The sequence below is a fragment of the Cydia amplana genome, chromosome 9 (genome assembly GCF_948474715.1).
Source record: "Cydia amplana chromosome 9, ilCydAmpl1.1, whole genome shotgun sequence".
In the NCBI taxonomy this organism is placed as follows: Eukaryota; Metazoa; Arthropoda; class Insecta; order Lepidoptera; family Tortricidae; genus Cydia; species Cydia amplana.
In genome coordinates this window covers 18,553,508-18,574,970 of record NC_086077.1, presented here as the reverse complement: position 1 = coordinate 18,574,970, position 21,463 = coordinate 18,553,508, and the positions used below count along the sequence as shown (strand labels likewise).

General features: G+C 37.7%; 1 protein-coding gene across 1 annotated transcript; it reads left to right on the top strand.

Annotated features, from left to right (window-relative positions):
* The first annotated feature begins 1,851 nt into the window (after positions 1 to 1,851).
* On the top strand, positions 1,852 to 13,048 carry LOC134650775 (serine palmitoyltransferase 3-like). Its single transcript, XM_063505709.1, has 9 exons — positions 1,852 to 2,139; positions 2,957 to 3,139; positions 8,198 to 8,352; positions 8,913 to 9,105; positions 9,414 to 9,641; positions 9,773 to 10,001; positions 10,439 to 10,613; positions 11,037 to 11,207; positions 12,865 to 13,048. The coding sequence occupies exons 1-9, from the start codon at positions 1,852 to 1,854 to the stop codon at positions 13,046 to 13,048; spliced, it is 1,806 nt and encodes a 601-aa protein (XP_063361779.1).
* Positions 13,049 to 21,463: the final 8,415 nt, after the last annotated feature.

Sequence of the window (21,463 nt, the reverse complement as noted above, 5' to 3'; positions counted from 1 at the left end):
AATAATATGCAGCTAACTATTGATTTCACGCGTTACCCCGGCTCGTACCAATGAGTTTTTCGGAACTTATGTACGAAATATCATTTGATATTTACCAGTTCGCTTTTCGGTGAAGTATTTAAAACATCGTGAGGAAACCGGACTAATCCCAATACGGGCCTAGTTTACCCTCTGGGTTGGAAGGTCAGATGGCAGTCGCTTCCGTAAAAACTAGTGCCCACGCCAATTACTGGGATTAGTTGCCAAGCGGACCCCAGGCTCCCATGAGCCGTGACAAAATGCCGGGACAACGCGAGGAAGATGGTGATGATATTGATGTCACGCGTGCATATTCGAATTGGCCTGTTACTATGTGATTTATGTGAACAAGACAAGTTATTTATCTCCCTGTTCATATTAGAGCACACATGACTCATATTAGAGCGATAACTCCTTTTAAGATATCCTTGGGACACCTTTAGAACTTATTCATGTCAAATTTTGGTCCGTGGATGGCTAAAACCGGCCATGTGCGAGTCGGACTCGCGTTCCAAGGGTTCAGGACGTTAAATCCGACTCACGCTTGACTGCACCTTTCTATAGGTTTTCCTGTCATCTATAGGTAAAAAAACTATTTTGTGTATTTTTTTTAACGTTTAGACCCAGTAGTTTCGGAGATAAAGGGGGGGTGGTCATTGTTTGGCTATTTTCTTAAATAAATTCTAAATATGTCGGTATTTTCAAATTATAAAAAAATATATTAGAAATTCTCAAATTGAGCTCTTTCGTTTGATATAAGTACATATAACAGGATATAGTTTGAAATACTTTATGTATTTTTATAACTTTCTCATTTACCCCCCAAAAGTGGCCCCCATATTTAAAATTCATCTTTTACGTTACATCTTTGGGTCACTAATTTACATATGTGTACGAAATTTCAACTTAATTGGTCCAATAGTTTCCAAGAAAATAGGCTGTGACACATGGACAGACAGACACACGAGTGATTCTATAAGGGTTCCATTTTTTCCTTTTCAGGTACGGAACCCTAAAAACAATAAAATCGTATTGTTATTTTATTTTAACAACTTGACCAAACTTGACACTGGGAGTTAGAAATATGGCAGGCACATCGTACGGACGTTTCGTCCGACCAAACGAGTTAACATGTGGAAACAAAACTAATGGAAAAATAATTTATAAAAATAAATATTTGAAGATTACGAATATATATAACGGCAGCCATGAGGTAAGCGTTTAAGAAGTTTTTCTTCTATTTCAAGCATGACATAGGTACCTAAATGAAACTGCGTAAAAATATTTTCTATAAGTACTCGAGTTAATATCCAAACGCGAAAATATGTTTGTATGGAGAACGTGTCGCATGACTTCGTCCCTTCTCTAAATAATAATAACTTATTTACAATTACCTTTCCCCTCATATATATATTATACTACTCTTTGCTTTCCCCTCAATCCCCTCCCTTGCAAAGAGGTTGCGAGTGTTTTAATATAGTTTAAAAATCCTCCATGTCAAATATGATTGGTGAAAATCATCGTTGAAAGTCTCATATATATATATATTATACTACTCTTTGGTTGAAAGTCACTTTAGCGCTGTCTAGAGAAGATAAATAAGGTAATCAATAATAAAAATAATATTTTAAACTTTATTTTTATCCCTTCATAACATTTATGCTCACATTACAAACATATTTTTCTAAAACTCGAATCAATTAAATATCCTTTTATTCGAACATGGCTTACAAACATTGTTTTGTGAAGCGTTCTTCATGATTCCTTTCACTTTTCGTCAATATTTAATTAGAGCCCTGGAAATTCCTAGAGTGATTCTCTGAAGAAAGTGCCATGTCATTCAAGGTGTTCACTCCTCAGCAGTTTCACTCAATACCCAGTTTGAAATTTAAGGTTCTTGCATTCGATACTGAAGATTCTTCGGAAGGTCGACGGGAACGCACTAGAATTAGAAGGAAAAGGTTGGCGATAGCGTTATCGCCGTACAGAAGTCCAAGGAAAAAGGCGCGTTCTGACCCAGAGATGACATGCACGGTCGAGGAGGTTGATGATTCAACACCATCGCTTGGACAAGAGGCGCCGAAGATTGAGGCAGTACCAGATCAAGGAATTTTTGAAGAGGTATTGCAGCTTATCAATTCTTTTCAAAGGGAAAAAAGAATATATTGAATTGTCCTTAACTTGGAATTCTTCTGCCGGTTTTATGCAGATTTCCTTACGATGTTTTCCTTTGAAAAACTCATTGGCACGAGTCGGGATTTGAACCGGAACATCTGTTTTGAAATTCGGACGTGAGATCCACTCAACCACCACCGCTTACAACAAACTCACAATAGGGCGGCCTGTGGACTATAGCGCTCTTGCGTATTATTTATGGAATTGAAGGATCAAGTTATGAATACTTTTTTTTGAAATATCCTATATTCATTATGTCCCACTGCTGGGCAAAGGCCTCCCCTGTCTTCTACCACTCGTCACGGCATTGTGCATGCTGCCGTCAGTCGCCACAAAACGAGTTTTTCGCCATTTCCTTTTTGGCCTGCCAATTAATACTAGATATTTTAGATAGTCAGTTGTGCCAGAATGTAGCTCTTATTAATCTCTGGAAAGATAAATACATAGCTAAGGTTTACGACTGGAACGGGAAATTATTCGCTATAAATTCCAATATTATACCTTTTAAAAGTAACTCGTGCCTTTGTTCTCGGAATACATCTTTTGGCAAAGTAAAATACTAATAAAGATCATAAAGTTTTCTGTGAAGTAGTTTCTTTTTTTAGGGTTCCACACCAAAAAGGTAAACTGGATTCTTATGACGCGACTCTATTTGTCGGCTTGTCTGTCGCTGCGCTAAATAATTTGAGAACTAGGTCCTTACGCTATTATTAGGTACACGTATTAGATATGTTATTGAAGTCTGTTAAATAATTCTCCACAGCAGCAACTAGCACCACCTATACCTCCCCTCGACTGGACCCCATTCGACACAGAATCTCCGTTTGAACGCTGCTCGCTGCTCACTCTAGTGCTCGTGCACTTTGGCTTCTACCTGTTTCTGATTCTCAGTCGCCTCAACCGACTGCTTTTTCCGCACAAGGTCACCAAAGAGAGGAACAGAGAGGTATATGTTTTAAAAATTGGTTAGGTTTTTATTAAGAGCTATTAGTTGGATTATGGGCTTTGGTTCCAGAGAAACAAGGTAAAATCACTTGAAACGATTTATTTCACATAGACCGATGCACATACAAGAATACTTGTTCGCCATGTTCGCTCAACGAACGCATAGAAAGAGGCGCCATCTCTTGGTGGCAATATTGAAACCTAAAACTAGACAAATAGGTATTTGTGTGGCCAGTGTTTAATTTTCTAATTATTTCAACACTCCCACTAAAATTTAACACTCTAAAATAACAATAAGAACTGTTCAACCAAACCAGTATAGCAAAAATATAAACATCAGTCTGGTTTAGTTCAACACTTTAAAAGGACCAAAAAAAACTTAACTAGACAAAATGTTATCTCTTAGATAGGTAAAAGTTTGAGTGGGCAAAGCTTTTGTTAAAATATCTGCTAATTGACTTTTACTTGGTATATAATTAATTTTAATTATGCCCAGCTCTACTTTTTCCCTTATGAAGTTATATTTTACATCAATATGTTTTGTTCTCTTATGATAAACAGGATTATTAATAAGCTTAATTGCTGATTGATTATCAACATGTAACACAACATGGTCAATTTTTTCACCCAATTCTGTCACAAGAAGCTTCAGCCACAGAATCTCCTTTGCGGCTTCACAAGCTGCGACAAATTCTGCCTCGGTTGTGGAGAGAGAAATGGTTTTTTGTTTCTGACTAGACCACGTTATTGGACCATTATTCATTTTAAATATATATCCTGTAGTTGACTTGCGTGTATCTACGTCACTTGCATAATCAGAGTCTGAAAAACCAACAAGATCTTCACTTTCTCCATACTTTATACACAAATCCTGAGTGTTGATCAGATATCTAATTATGCGTTTAACAGCGTTTACATGCTGTTGATTTGGATTATTTACATATCTGCTTAGTACATTCACAGCGTATGAAATGTCAGGCCTCGAGACTGAACACAAAAACAACAAGGAGCCTATAGCTTCCCTATATGGAAAATCCACAGTATTTTCATCTATATTTTTAGTTATAATCACATTAACATCTGCAGGGGTACTAACCGGATTTGCAGAGCTCATACAAAACTTATCAATTATTTGCCTAATATACTCTTTTTGATGAATACATATACAGTCATCAGTTCTTTCAATTTCCATGCCAACAAAGTATTTCAAATTTAATTCTTTAATTTTGAAAGCTTGCTTTAAATAGTTTATTATTTCTTGTATAATCTTTTTGTTGGAGGAAATTACAAGGGCATCATCAACATAAATGATTAGAAACACTTTAATCCCATTAAAAATCCCTATATATATACAATTATCTGCCTGCGATTGTACAAATCCATATTTAGTTAAGAAATGGGTAAACCTTTTGTTCCAGCAACGAGAGGCCTGCTTCAGACCATACAGAGATTTATTTAATTTTAATACATATTTTTTATTTAATGGAACACCGTCAGGAATTTCTATAAAAATATCTTCATCAAGGTACCCATTAAGGAAAGCAGTTTTTACATCAAATTGCTGAATTTCTAATTTATATTTTGCTGCAATAGACAGAAGTATTCTAATAGAGTCATACCTTGTTGTCGGAGAGAATATTTCCTGATAGTCTACATCTTTGATCTGGTTAAATCCTCGAGCACACAAACGAGCCTTATAACGTGTTTGATCATTTTCAGTTTTCTTTATAGCAAAAACCCATTTTGTAGTTAGAGTGCGTTGACCGGACCTTTCAACTGGACTCCATGTATTATTTTCTTTGTGTGCCGACAGTTCTTCTTTAATAGCTTCTGACCATTCTTTTCTTTGCGGGCTCTGCAAGGCTTCAGCATATGTTTGAGGCAATGACAGCTCGACGAAATTAGCTTCCAAGTTTCTGTTATTTCGTGGTCTTAGAAGTATATCTCTACGTGGCACGAGTTCTATGTCTTCAGACTGCTCATACGTTTGATCATCACTGTTACAACTTAGTATGCTGTCTGACCCTGATGTAGAGGCTTCTACCAGTGTATCATCCACTAGACTTACTTCCTCTTCAATCTCTTCACAGTTCTTCTCTTCACTATCATCCTCAAGACACATTTGCACTATATTTTTTCTTATTTCTGGTACTTGATTCTCATCAAATATGACATTTCTAGATATTTTTACTGTCTTTGTATTTATGTCATACATTCTGTAGTTGGTGTTATCATAACCAACTAATATCATTTTCTCACTCTTCTTTTCCAGCTTCGTTCTTAACTGATCGGGAATATGGACATAGCCGACACTACCAAATACCTTCACATGGCCTAGCTGAGGTTTGGTGCCATTCCACAGCTCGAATGGTGTTTTCATTGGAGTTTGGCTAGAGGATGTTCTGTTTAATATGTACACTGCACAGTTTACAGCTTCTGCCCATAGATTTAGTGGCACATCTCTTGCGTACAGCATTGAACGAGCAGCTTGAACAATTGTACGTAGCTCGCGTTCGGCCCGACCGTTCTGTTGAGATGTGTAGGGGGCAGTGCGCTCATGAATTATCCCCTCCTTGTCCATATAATCTTGAAGAACTTTATTTACATACTCTCCACCATTATCAGTATGCAAATATCTAACACTGTGCATGTATTTATTTTTCACAATATTATTATACTTCTTGAACATTTCTATGACATCACTTTTATTTTTAATGAAATATACATGCCTGTAACTTGTAGCTGCATCTTTGAATAACACAAAGTATCTCATTCCTTGGACTGAAGTGTGGCTCATGGGTCCACAGACATCGCTGTATACTAAGTCACCAGGCTGTAGTTCTCCTCTTACAGATTTGTGAAATGGAAACTTGCATTGTTTCCCATATGCACATGCCTCACAAACAAAGTCAGTTTTTTCATTGTCTTTTATTTTTAGACCTTCAACAACACTATTCGCACACATTGTTTTAATTTCTTTTAGATTAATATGACATAAGCGTTCATGCCACTTTTTAATGTCATTTTGGTCTTTTAGCACTAAATTACAAGTCTCTGGAACCACTGTTTTTATATTTAACACATATAAATTATTTTCTGTGATTTTAGCGCTCATAACTACTTGATTGTCTTTATAAATTAACGCACTCAAGTTTTTCTTTATAATAGTGTAAGATTTTCTTATTATCACACCCTCAGAAAATAAGTTTCTATGAAAACTAGGTACATACAGCACACCTTGCAGTTCACTATTCTCCCACTGTCCATTGACAAGTCTTTTTATTAACACTTTGCCGATACCACACACTTCGACAGTTTGTTTGTTTCCTAATGTCAATGATTTCTGGTCGCACTCATAAAGTTCAGAGAAGTAGTCTTTCCTATAAGTAATGTGAGCCGATGACCCACTGTCTAAGATCCAAGTGTTTTCTTCAGCATGAAAAGAGCTATCTTCTATATTAAATGCCATCATGTCTGTAGCTTCCTTCTGCGATTTCCCATTCTTGGATTTTCTTGGAAAGCGACACTCTTTTGAAAAATGACCCCGCTTTCCACAATTATAACATTCAAAACGATGTTTTGAGTTTCTATTTTGGTTTGTACCACTCCCAGATGCTTGCGACTGATTTTGTGACGGTATATCTCGATTCTGTTTAGGTTGATTCTTCCATGACTTCCCAGCTACTAGAAGAGCTGTCTCTTGTTCTTCTACAGATGCCAAGCTTGCTTCTTCATCTAATAGACGAGCGGTTAAGTTATTAAGAGTTTGTTTATCAGAAGATAATGACATCCAGGCTTGACGCAGCGATCTATATTTAAGAGGCAGTGTCCCAAGTATTTTGGTAATTATTGCCATATCGCTAACAGTTTCGCCGCTTTCTTTCAATTGTTTTGCTAAGGTCTCCACTTTCGAAATATGTTGTGCCACACTATCACCCGGTGACATTTTATACTGATAAAACTTCTCGTGGATTAACATTTTGCAAAGTTCACTCTTTTGTTCATAAATTGATTCAAGTTTTGACATAATTTCCGAAGCAGTTTCGCAGTTTTCTATGAGTGTAATTTGCTTGAAGTCCATCGAAGACGTAATTATATACATGGCCATGCCATCATTTTTTAACCACTCCTTCAACTCCTTGGAGTCTGTAGTTGGTTTTGGAGTTGAAATGTCGATCCCCTTCGCCTTTAATGCACATTTGACTTGAAATCTCCATTGTCTAAAGTTATTTCCGTCAAACTTTTCCAAATTCGTTGACCTCATGGGATCCATTTTGAGGTTATGTCGCTGATAATGAGTAACACTTTTTGGAACTTTTCTTTGTAGTTTTCTTCGGTTTTTCTATTTTCAGAGTTTCCTGGGCCCATAACCAGTTGGATTATGGGCTTTGGTTCCAGAGAAACAAGGTAAAATCACTTGAAACGATTTATTTCACATAGACCGATGCACATACAAGAATACTTGTTCGCCATGTTCGCTCAACGAACGCATAGAAAGAGGCGCCATCTCTTGGTGGCAATATTGAAACCTAAAACTAGACAAATAGGTATTTGTGTGGCCAGTGTTTAATTTTCTAATTATTTCAACACTATTAGGGTTCATATAATTATCAAATTAGCTTCACTGCCTAGTTTAGATGAAGTGCCTAATTTGCAGTTGTTACGTTTGGACATGCAAATTTTTTAAAACACAGATTGCGCTCCCTACGAGGTTGTCGTATCATACTCGTTAATATATTAGTCAACTACCTACGCACAGATTTTTGCCAATGTGGGCAGGATATGGAGTAGGAACATTGTATAAACACATCATATTCATACTGGCGATGGCAATGTCCGATGTTGTCTTCAGGTCAGGCAAAGGACATTCCGCGTCAGAAGCACGAGTGTTTTAATTTTTGCAAGGCACAATTTTCTACCAACAACAACACTCTTAATTGACTATCAGTGGGTATTAATATATCTTAATTAATTTATTTATTTATTTATTTAAATAGAAAACTTAAGAATTGTCAGTTAACATTGCGAACGATTGTATGTAGTGATGTTCTCTCTATAGGGCTACGCGCCGCTGTACAGCCCATTCGACGAATTCTTCTCTCACTACGTGTACCGTCGCGGCCGCATCTGCTACAACCGGCCCGTGTGCTCCGCGCCGCACACCGACATCACGCTCAAGGAGCGCACTAGTGACGACTACAACTGGACTTTCAGGTACTTCACTGAATTCAACTACGAATCACTAAAATAGATTGTAAAGAGCAATACTTTTGCTCTTTAACTCATGTGAGAATACGTATCTAGTTAATCTCTCCGCATCCAACGCGTCGCACGAAGAGTGACATTACGCGACGCCGCGGCGGGCTGTCAACAGTGTTGTTGACTGAACACCAACCTTTTCTGTGCATTCTTAGTGCTTTAAAAAGGAGATCTGCCCTTTACGGAATTTTTCATGCAAATGACTAAATTTGAAATTTAAATGTATTTGAGCTAGAGATTTACCAACATACTTAGGTAATATAATATTTAAAACTTTCGCGTTTTGAACACATATTAACTCACATTTATAGACGAGTCTAACGCGAAATTTATTCAATTACCTTTATTTACCGACGTTTCGACACAGGTTTCACTGGTCGTGGTCGCGGCTTGGTCGCGGCTAACTGATAAAGATAATTGAATAGACCCGTCTATAAATTTCGCGTTAGACCCGTCTATAAATGTGAGTTAATACTTAGCTAAGTTTGGTGTCAAGTAAAGTTTTATTACTTTAGATTTACCGGTCGCGAGCTGAAGTGCGTGAACCTGGCCTCGTACAACTACTTGGGCTACCGCGGGGGGCACGCCGAGGTTGAATCCGCCACGCGGCGCTACGGGCTCGCGTTGAGCTCCCCACGTGCTGAGCTGGGCTCGTGCCCGCTGCATGCCCAGCTTGAGAACGAGCTCGCAGACTTCCTTGGTGTTGAGGTCAGCATTAACAATACTATCCAATGATGCTTTATAACTAACTGTGCTTTTCCATTGTGCAGGCGATAGCAGCGTTCTCTTTTCACGTTTTATTATCTCGGTTTCGTCTCGCCAGGGTGCCATAAGCAGTGCCATAAGTAATTGGAAACATCTTTGTAAAGTTATTTATGTACAAGTATGATATTTTAGTATGAACTACTAGGATAATGGAGTAGGTATAGAGATACACGTGGTTATTAGTGATCCATGTCAGAAAAGGCAATAAAACTCGTATCAATTCGTTCATCAAACAGATGCATTATTTTCAGGCAGCAATGGTGATAGGCAATGGATTCTCAGCTAACTCGCTGACATTGCCGGGGCTCCTGGGCCCCGGCGCGCTGGTGCTGAGCGACGCGAAGAATCACGCCAGCCTGCGACTGGGCTTGCGTCTAGGACGTGTTGCCGTCCGTGTGTTCAGACATAACGATATGAGGCATCTTGAGCAGCTGGCGAGGCAGGCTCGCGCTGAGGGGCGCTGGGAGAAGATTGTTGTGGTGAGTTTTTAGACTTTATATAGCTTTGAAAACGTTATCCTGATTATGTGTAGCGCGTTGTGCGCTTTTTAGGACTGCTGTTGCTCCAACGAAATATTTTTATAAAACATACAGCTACGGCTCATTGACAGGTGATAGAGGGCGTATACAGCATGGAGGGTACTGTTGGACTACTACCAGCTGCCATAGCGTTGAAGAAGCAGTTAGGCCTCCATATATATATCGACGAGGCCCACAGTATCGGGCTGGGGCCGCGAGGCCGAGGGGTCACGGATATGTACGGCGTGAATCCGAGAGACGTCGATGTTCTGATGGGCACTTTTACTAAGAGTTTTGTCGGCATGGGCGGGTATATTGCAGGTACGTAGTAATCTGTTACAGTCGTTCACGTAAGAATTTCCTATTTTTTTATTAGGTTAGTCTGGATACATTTTATCGGCCTCCGTAGCCTAGTCGGTAGTGACCCTGCCTACGAAGCTGGAGGTCCCGGGTTCGAATCCCGGTAAGGGCATTTATTTGTGTGTTCATCACAAATATTTGTTCCTTAGTTATGGATGTTTTCTATGTATTTAAGTACTTATATGTATCTATATTATTATATATATCGTCGTCTAGTACCCACAACACAAGCCTTATGAGCTTACCGTGGGACTAGGTCGATTTGTGTAAGATTGTCCCATAATATTTATTTATTTATTTATTTACATAAAAGCTATAATTTCAGGATTTGGCTTGCTACACTGCCCAAATCTACTATAGCGATTGAAATCTAGTGAACTTGTCATATGTCTCGCCAGGTTCCAAAGCGCTAGTAAGCAGAGCGCGTGCGCACGGGCATGCGCACACATACGCGCAGAGCATGCCGCCGCCTGTTGCCGCGCAAGTGATCAGCGCGTTGCACGACTTGCGCGCGCCGTCCGGCCAAGCGCGAGCGGCCGCGCTGAGGGACAACACGCGCTACTTCCGTGAACGGTCAGTGTGTTATACTTAGAGAGCGAGAAAATAAAAATGTGCAGATTCAATCAAACGAAAAGCCGGCCTAGGTACCTACCGCTGGGAAGACGAGGTGCTAAAAGATAAGTATATTTATTACGGTCGACTGGATAGAAACGGTGTTGCACAGTGAAGTCTTTGGTGGCAAAGGCCAAATCCACTTTGGGTTACGCCACAGCGATAGGTAGGTATGATCACGCATTTTTTATGGAATAGGTTACCTCAAATGTGGTCACATAATACGTCAAAGGGCACGTATTTAAGTACGTTTGATTGGAAGAAAATATATGAAATGTTGCATGAGATATTAATGCGTGGTTGGCTATGGCTATTTACCAAACTGTTTGTCGCTATATAATTAGTGTAATTTATTTTTATAGAACCGAATCGATCTTGTTGCAGGCTCGGTGCGATGGGGGTGGTGATATACGGGCACCCACAGTCCCCAGTAGTGCCTATGATGGTCTACTCGCTTTCCAAGATGGTGGCGTGCGTGAAGCAGCTCACGACGGCCGAAGTGGCGTCCGTCGGCGTGTGCTTCCCCGCCACGCCACTGTACCAAGCGAGGATGAGGTCAGTGTTGTCAAAATTAACCAAGATATCGGCGTACACGGAGCTCACAGCTGCTTCTCGGCCACGCCTCTGTCACGAATGGGGTAAGGATAATTCAGTAACAATAGTAAACTGCTTATCTTCCACAACAAACTGCCATAAATTTGTGTTTTGTACACTAAATAGTTTATACATACATACATACATACTTACTTACTACTGTGTCGCGACGACTCGGAATGGATCTTGGCTTTTGATACCAAAGACCGCTATTGCCTAGTACCAGGTATGGTAGTGCTACCATAAAATAAGGTTTTGGCAAAAATTTCATTTTTGGTACAAAATTTAATCTCTGACTGTACTTTTCTTACCACAGACAACAACTAATACTCATCGAGACAATTCTAAAAACCCCTAACACAGTTAGGTTGCGTTGTTTCATCACAGAGTTCCTATGGCCACCTCCTGTCTCCATCATCAGATCAGCTCGATGGTACCATAATATTGCATTGTCACCCGACTTACATGTGTATGCAAAATTTCATCTCAATCGGAAACCGGGAAGTGGATCAAATTTAACTTGCAAGATTTGATTACAGACCGACACGACAGACAGACAACGGGACAGGCGAAACTAGGTAAATAAAAGCTTGTAACAATGTAAGTTTTGTAAGTAGTTTACTCAATAAAATATCTTTATCTTTATTATGCTTCTCTATCCAAAGCCGTTTACTGTCCAGTCGACGGCACTGAGATCGCTAAGGTTATTTTGCACTTCGTTTTACTTCTTTTTACACGACTGCCCAAAAAAACAAAGAGTGTTTTGTTTTCAGCGTTCATGTTTGTATGTGAGTTTCTTTATTCCACGATAACTTCAGAATGCCTTAACCGATTTAGATGTATGATATAGCATTAGAATCCTTACGTCATCCCGGGTGACATAGGCTATGTGACGTCATTACAAAATCAATATGGCGGACTTAAGAGGCAACAGGAGTGGTAATTTCTCCATACAAACGTACTCGACTGTTTCCTCCGTGGGTTTTGAAGCTAGAGCAATGATTTTTACAACGCAGATTAATATTGTCAATATCTGTGTCGGACCGTTTTGCTTTTTTTGATATTTTTGTTTTTTAAGACGCTAGAGCCAAAAATGGCCAAAATGGCCTAATTGACTATGCCGCAATGAGAGGCGTGGTATTCAAAACTGATATCAATTAGCCAAAAAAACAAAACGGTCCGACACAGATAATTTCATAATCATTTAGATTTCCAAATTTGGTTACGATTGGTTAAGTTTTGGAGGAGGAAACAGTCGAGTACAAAACCTCGATTTTTGAGATTTTTACGCAGGATTTTTCGCCTTGTCCTTATCGCACTAGTTTTAGGAGCCGCTTCCGTTAGCGAGACGGGTATATTTACCTAAAATATTTAAATCTCAGCTCCTGTTTCGTCTTAATATGCCATATTACGCAACCTTAAGAAAAAAATATCTTGCAAACCTATCGAGTAGGGTATCAAAATGTAGAGCTTTGAAAAACGAGTAATAATATATATATGCAACATGTTGGTTTAAGTCTAATTTTGAGAACGTAAGAATTTTCAAAATATGTTAAGAAAAGCAAATCCTATTAAACCATTTATTATTATTTGTAATTTGTGTGTATTTTGATTGCAGGTTCTGTATATCGGCTGCCCACACTCGCGAACAACTCGACAAAGCCCTAGCTGCCATAGAAGCTGTAGCAGATGAACTGGGCCTCCGATACTCACGTCTGAAACCTACCAGCACAACCACTAGTCTTTACAAGGTTCTGACCATCTGTTTTGAAAAAACTCGGAAAATCATTGACCTACTTTAATTTCGTTATTATTTTCTTAAGATGCTATGTGTTTTTTCTATTACCTACGTATTATGTTAATTTCTAAAACGAGATAATTAGGAAAAAAACAATTAACTAAGTACTAATCTAGAATTATTTTCTGCTATAGCGACAGTACTCAACATGCCATGGTAAGTGTAAGTAGCGTAAGTATTGCAAAAGTATTAATTGCTTCTGATTTAGTGGATATTAGTGATTTTCAAAATTACTCCGAAGATAACCCAATGATTAAAGGTAGTTAGATTTAATTAATCTAAACGATTATCGCACCAAGATTTGACAAACATAGCGATCGATACTATAATGCGAGACAATATTTTGCTATATATATACATACTATAAGTAAGAGTGACGTCAGGTGACTTACTAGGCTACCAGATGCAAATGAGTGGTTATTAGGTATTGACCACAAAAAAATATATTCAATCTTGTAATGGAACTCCGCTTGGGATATATAATATTAGGGCTTTAATGTTACTTATAATTATCTTGTGTGAAAAAAATTGTTCTTGTTTATTTTGACAATAACATGTCCCACGTTAACGCTGTAACAGTATTATAATTATATTTTATACTTTTAAACGAGTAATTCTTGTATATTTATTTATGTATAGGTATATATATTTCGGGGATCTCGGAAACGGCTCCAACGATTTCGATGAAATTTGCTATAATTATGTGGGTTTTCGGGGACCAAAAAACGATCTAGCCGGGTCTTATCTCTGGGAAAACAGCATCCAGAAGGTGTCGTTATATTGGATTCGAAGGGCGTTAAGCACGCGTTATGTATGATTTTTGAATACTTATAGTTTACAAGCTTTTATTTAACTTGCCCTGTTAGTATGTTAGTGTGGGTCAAATCTAGGAAGCTTTTGACCCACTTCCATAGCTTGGTTTGACTCTAGAATTATGTCGAAATCAATATTTACCCAAAACGTGGACTGTAAAAACATAAAGAACGTATTTTTTCTACCTGAGAGTGATGGTCCCTTGGCCCAACCGGTATCACGTTTTAAGAGACCCATAGGGATTTACTCCGCGTCTGTTCCATCCTTATAACACCCGGAAGTATAACAATATTTACGTTTTATTTACGTCCTTACCCTAAAATATACTTACTATAAGTACAATATAAAATATAAAAGCAATAAAAAATAATATGCAATATAAAAGCAGTTGATGGGAAATTGAAAATGAAAGGAAACCATAACTTTAGATCAATCATTTTTTAAATTGGTTTATTATTCTTCTGCATTACTTAATGTTTCCGGGAAAATAAATACGACGGAAAACAAATTATGCACTACATCTGTAAATAATATTGGAAGTAAAAAAAACATGAAAACTGGCCAACTTCCTATTCTTATAAAACTGGAAAACCCATTGAAAATGTACAATTATGTATAGTTACATATCGTCACTACTTTGAAAAAATCACGTATCTCAGCTGCTACTCAAAGTCGAAAGGCAGCAACTCTGTATGCATCCCTTACATGGATACCATACTTTACTTTTAATTGACATAACAAAATACGAGTTTTTTCAAAGTAGTGCCGTTCTGTATATAGTTACATATTTATATTTAGTATCTAGCCCAGTATTTTAAATCGAAGCTAATGTACATTGTACACCCATCGCATACAGAACATATGAAACTTTTCTATACGACTACGTTGAGCCTAGTAAAACGAGTCGAGTTTTTATTTAGACTCAAAAGACTCGAGTCCCTACTAACACTATTCTGAACGAGTCTTTGACCATTCCTAAAGCATTGTTACCTATGTATACGTTCTAACTGTGTCTAACCAGAGGTAAAGGTACTTAAAAGGCGATTTGGTCGCTAAGTCTGAACAATCTCCCGTTATTAATGAACAGAGTCTAGTTGGCGGCTAAAAGCTTTAGGCCTTACAAGCTTAACGCATTATATAAAACGCGTCTTATACCACCAAACCATTAAACTTTCAACTTTAATAGATAGACAATAGGGTCCCAGTTTTCAGAACCAACGGCATGAGATGTGGTCCAATATCACCGGAGTTTATTAAAGCGATTTTTTTCTTGGTTATCTAATTACGTAATGAAGAATAACAGTGTGAAAATATTGTTGGTTTTTCTTAAGGGAGTTTTTCAATGTTTTTTTCAATTATGAGTGACCTGAGGAAATATTTATAGCGAACAGTACTTCCGCAACTTATTTTTAAGATTTTTTGGTTGTTTGTAGTAGAAGTACAATCACTGACAATCAGCGTAATGAAACAACGCACCAAAATTATCTGCCTCCTTCAAATACTTTTTACGTCACCCTAGGCCCGTAAGTGGGATTTTCTCCCCGCTACGCGAGGAGAAAATCTCACTTCCTGGCCAAGGCAAGACGTAAAACTTTAGACAAACCACGGGCGGTAATTCGTAAAGCCCTAGATCGCATATTTATGACCCTCATCTTCGGTTCGGGCCACAAACACCTGCGATCTGGAGCATTTACGAATTCACCTCCTTATTTTTATTTATTCGTATGGCAAAAAAAATACAATCGTTCGTTTTATGATATAGCTAACAGGTATATATATATATATATATATATATAAATAAATATATATATTATAGCAATACGCCCAATTGCTGGATCCATTGGGTGACATTGTTGTCTAGGTTGAACAAGTCCACCGGGTTGCCCTGGTATTTGGTGAGTGGGCATTCGCGGATAATATGGTCCATACTCTGCACCGCAGCTCCGCACTCGCATGCTGGCGACTCTCTCCAGCCACATCTGTGCAGAAACTCTCGACTCCTACCCGAACTCGCTCGTAGACGATTTAACTGGCACCAACTTCGTCTGGGTAGTGAGAAACCTGCAGGTTTTTCTATAGGGTTGATGTTTGTCCGTAGGTTGGTGGGCAAGTTCTCGTTCCATTCTTGGGTCCATCTCTCATTAACATTGAAGGAGGTGTTTAAGAGTATCGAGGCAGTCTTATGGTAGGTATGTAATGTACTATTATCGTACACTTTTTTAAACTCTCTATCGGTCCCGGTTTCATTGTTACCACTCGTATAGGTATATAATAGTCGCCCCGCAGCCCACTGCGCGCTTGCATAATTTGTATGGACATAAACAGCGAATGTTATTGTTTAGGCTGTTTAACGTGGCTATTTATGGCACTAGTGCGAAAACAAGGCAATAACCCGCGACAAATATGTACATGCCAGTACAGAAGAGGAAGTATTTAGGTTAGCGTGAATAAACAGTACAAAAATTATTGTAAACAGTACAAACATAAGGGTTTTGCATTTTGTACATTTTTGGTACGAAACCCTAAACATATTGTAATTAGAATTCCGCGTAGGTAATTGCCTACCTTTTTATGATATAGGAGGTACACAAGCGGACTAATCGCTTAATAGTAAGCGATTACCGACGCCCATGGAAAAGCTGATCATGTAGCTTTTAGAGAAAATTTATAATAATAATAATAAAGCTTTTCTATTTGTCCATGCGAAAAATAAATACATTGCAATATGATATAGATAAATAATTACGTAACATTCAATAAGTAGTTAATTTAACATAATTATATTAATTAATTTACCAAAATAGTTATAATTGATTAAAATTTAAATCTAGATTAATTTTTGAATGGACCCCCTTTGGGTAAAAGCCTCCTCCAAGGTATGCCACTTGCTTTTGTCTTTGGCTTTGAGAAGCCAACCTCGGCCTGCTATTGCCGTTATTTCGTCTGCCCATCTAGCGTGCGGGTGGCCTCTCGATCTTTTTCCTGTCGGCCCAGGCCAGTCTACTGCTCTCTGAGTCCATCGGTTGTCCTCGTACCTAGCGACGTGGCCTGCCCATTTCCATTTGGACTTAAGCGCGAAATTTAAGGCGTCGGTAACTTTGGTTTTTTCGCGGATGTCAACATTTCGCACCTTATCTTTGAGCCTTAGTCCCATACTGCTTCTTTCTTTTTTAGAGAAAATTTACTATACCTGTAATTTTGAAAAGTTTCCTCAATTTCTCTAGAATCGCGTGTTTCTGTTGATGAAGTCGATGAAGACCATGGTTTCAAACTATGTATTTCGTGAAGTCGTATTTTTTATCAAAATTTAATAACTAACTTCTGCATACAACTCGTTTGTGTTTAAACTGCATTTCATACCAGCGTTAGTAATGCGCGCTATTCACGGTACACCTTTTGTGCCCACTGGATGAATACAAGTACGACTCATATCCGTACGTATGCACATACCCAGATTAGTCACTCGTTTGATTATGGTTTTCCAATTCGATTTCATGTTTGTGTGGATTTAGTATTCACAAAAATTGGGAAACATTTTTAATACAGTTGCGGCAAAGTGTTCATTGAATATTTTTTATTAAACTATGTTAAAATCTTGTTTAAATAGTTCAAAATTCAAGTTATTAACGCCTATTGCATTGAGCGCAAAAACAATTTTATAAACATTCAAAAAAGCCTATTGCAACTTTTCAAATTGATCTTTGGCAGTGCATCTCACTCGTAACTTATACTTATGTACCTGGCGCCCGTTTCTCAAAAACTTGTAACTTATAATAGGTACGTGCGGATATCCCTTTTTGACAGCTTTTGTTAGAAAGGGACTTCCACTTGTATTACAAGTTACAAGCTTTTGAGAAACGGGCCCCAGGTCTACTTATTGGTGCAAATGAAACGGGTACGTTACGGGTACGATTTAAAATAAAATGCGATAATTTTAAGTCCGAAATAAAAGCAAATAATCCCAGGGTACCTATGCAAAAACTCTCGTAGATAATTGAGTTTACAAAGAGCTTGGGTTAATGTATGGAAACTGTACGCAAACGAAGTATTTTTAATTAAACTATGCAAATAAAGCAATTTTGTAAAGTATCGGTTCTATTTGCCGTTTCTGAAAATCATCAATTAAGTACGCTTTAATTTTGTCGTATCCAATCAGCGTCATGAATTTGCAGATTCGTAAGCTTCTGAAAAGTTGTTTAATCAAAAGAAAAATAGGTCAGTACTTAATAGTAATGATTATACAGGGTGGCCAAAAAGTCGTGGATCAAACGAAACAGGGAGATAAAGGAGGTAATTTCCAACACAAAATCTTTCTACAGCATGGCCATAACTTCATTGCACGAAAAGTTATGAATTTTTGTTTTTTCTTCAACGAATAAAATTTTTGTAGTATTGATACATTATCTAGTCACAATACAACATCTTTTGTTTTATTTCTTTTAATCAATTTATTTTTTTATTGTGTAAATTGTAAAAGAACTCGGTAGTTTCATTAAAAAAAAATCATAACTTTTCGTGCAATGAAGTTATGGCCATGCTGTAGATATATTTTTTGTTGGAAATTACCTCCTTTATCTCCCTGTTTCGTTTGATCCACGACTTTTTGGCCACCCTGTATATTTTCTTTTGATTACATTCAGAGAAGTGGTTACAGTTAGAAGTACTTATGTAAGTTTGAAGCCTAGAATACGAAGTAAGTTTATCAGTAAAACGGAATCTCGTTTCTATACTAAGTGAAAGAAAAGATCGCGAGTAAATCTTAATACTTAGGTACTATTTTAAGACTAAACCTTAAAGGCTCTTTTTAGCAACCAATCTACGTCTACGTTTATAGCAGTTTTTTTATACATATTTTTCCATAGAAATACTAGTAGATTTTATGCCTGGAAGCTTTTACTAGTACTTTCTAAATGGTGCCTTCTAAATTATAATTAGAAAGAAAGAAAGAAAGAAAGAAAATACATTTATTTACGTCATCATAGTGACAATTACTATCATCTAATTTAAAATTAATTCAATCTGCTTTCAAATCATTTTAAGAGGGAAGTATAGCACGTGATCGTCCATACAAAAAGAGAAAACGTTTTTAATTAATACTACTAAATATTTTCCATTCTCCATGCTTTTTAGTGTGTTATTGACACAATGAAAAACTAGGTTTATAGGTTTTCCTTTTTTTAAAAAAATATAGTATTCTGAAGCTGATGATATAACCTACTGCTGAAGTGATCTACATAAAAATCAAAGTGATATGTTAAGATTTAGTTCGTGGGAAACGTTTTCTCCCGAAATGGAAATTGTATGAAAAAAATACCTTTTGTCAGTAGCTATACTTCCCTCTTAATGTATTGAAAGCCGTTCTATTTTAATCCCGACCTTAGTTTTAAAATGCTGAACATGCCTAAAAGAAACCCTGAACACTATTACGCGGGTAAACACTTTTGAATCCAACCTTACATTATTGAAGGGAAAAGATAGCGAACACCGCTAAAGGCATTCATTACTAATTCATCGACTTTAAATAGAATCGAAAACGTGCCAAGTTGGCCGTAACCGCTCGATGCGAGACGCGAAACGTCATGCAATATTAATATTGGAGCGTATTCTGGACTTAGAAAAGTAATAGTGATCCGCCCCGGCTTTGCACGGGTTACTCAAAACCATAACAAATTATACACCTAAACCTTCCCCAAGAATCACTCTATCGATAGGTGAAAAACGCTTGAAAATCGGTTCAGTAGTTTTTGAGTTTATCGCGAACATACAAACACACAAATAGACAGACGCGGCGGTGGGTTTTGTTTTAATAAGGTGTAGTGATGGGGTTATGTGGGGTAGGAGACAGTGGCATGACGAACATTAAGACTTGTAGGTAATCCTCATACTGTCTCTCGTGCCCTGGGCAAAATAAAGTACAGATGTAGTGCATAATCCTTTACCATCGTATTTTCATGGAAACGCACGAATGTGTTATGCTATAAATATCATGACCAACGTTTCCAAGAATATACGATGGCAAGAAATTGTGGTTGTGGGATGGAAGGGTTGCCATATGTATGTTTCTTTTACCCCACATGACCTACTAGTTTAACCTAGCATGTTTTTCTAAATAAAGTAGAAGAAATTTAAAGCAAATAAACTGCGTGGCATTTTCCGAATACGGCGGCAACTTCGCATATGAAGGTTCAGGTCCACACTGGCCATAAATTTAAAAAGCCATGCATTATACAACGGTATATCTTGTAGCCAAATTCCGGAGCGACGTTACGATTTCTGCCGCGAAACATGAGGGTAAGAGGTTACCGCGGGTTTCTGGGTGACAAAGACAATAAGATAATTGAGAGTGGAAAGCAATAGTAATTAAGAGTACGAGTAAGAAGTATTTTATTCGTACCGTAAAGTTGGGTTACGATTGGCCCTAGAGGACAACATTGGCCGTTTGCATTAATTTGGTGCAGGTTTTATAATTGCATTGGAATAATGGCACATTCTTAATATTTTAACGGCCATAGAATTTTTCATCGAACATGCTCGCGTCGCCGGCGGTACGAAGTTACACGAAGTTTTGTCTTATTTATCAGACTGCGGCGAAATAAGCCCGGTTTTGTATGTCTTATATATCAGTTTAAGGCGCTTAAAAGGATAAAAGTTGTTTTCCTATTTTTATTAAACCTTTTACAAGTGATTTTATAATGCGGGTAACATTATACGTAGCGGATAACGCTACCAAAGCAGTGAGTTAGCTCTCGGTTGGGATAAAGTAAAACGACTTTACGGTAACCGAACTCACAAAGTAGAAATATACAAAGGTGAAGGTGCCATTCGAAAATGTCAGCGAAATACTGGCGACTTCTACAACAATTATAAAAAGTAACATTGCATGAAGATTAACAATCTTTACTAAGGACTTGTCTCTGGACCTGGCAAGGTCGCATCTGCAGCGGTGATAAAGCGGCCATTCTGAGTGTTTATGACTTCTTAGTGAGACGTGGAACTAAGTTTAAAACCCGTAACGTCACGTGGAAATATATTTCAACTTTGATTATGGGTGATACATTATTATAATATATTATGTATCACCCATAATCAAAGTAAAGTAAAGTAAAGTGTAATGTTGACAACTTAATATTGTAGAAACTTTGTTAAATATGTAAGTACTTACTAAAAAGATGTCCTTTTGAATCCATCCGTATCAAGTGTCCGTCGCGTTATTTATTTCCAAAAGTAATACGAATTTCGGCATAAAATGTCACTAAACGGTAAATATTGGTATTTAAATTTAAATAATTACCTATTAAATTATCACATGTTTCACTATAAATAACTATACTTCACTTAGGAGGTATTGATATGCCTCTATTAGCAGTAGTCCGCGGTCTGGTTGACCGAACTAATAGTGCAACTTTTCAGTACAGCGACGGCCCAATTTCTGCACTAACACGAATCTAAATAATCTGTCGTAATCAGAATCTTTAATCTAATCGCGAAAACATACATCAAATCTGTCATTTTAAACGCACAAATCCTGTTTCCGGTTCTTAACAATTTTCCGGAAATCCGTCCCCAAAGCCGCGTATCGGTGATTCATCATGTCATTGTGACGTCA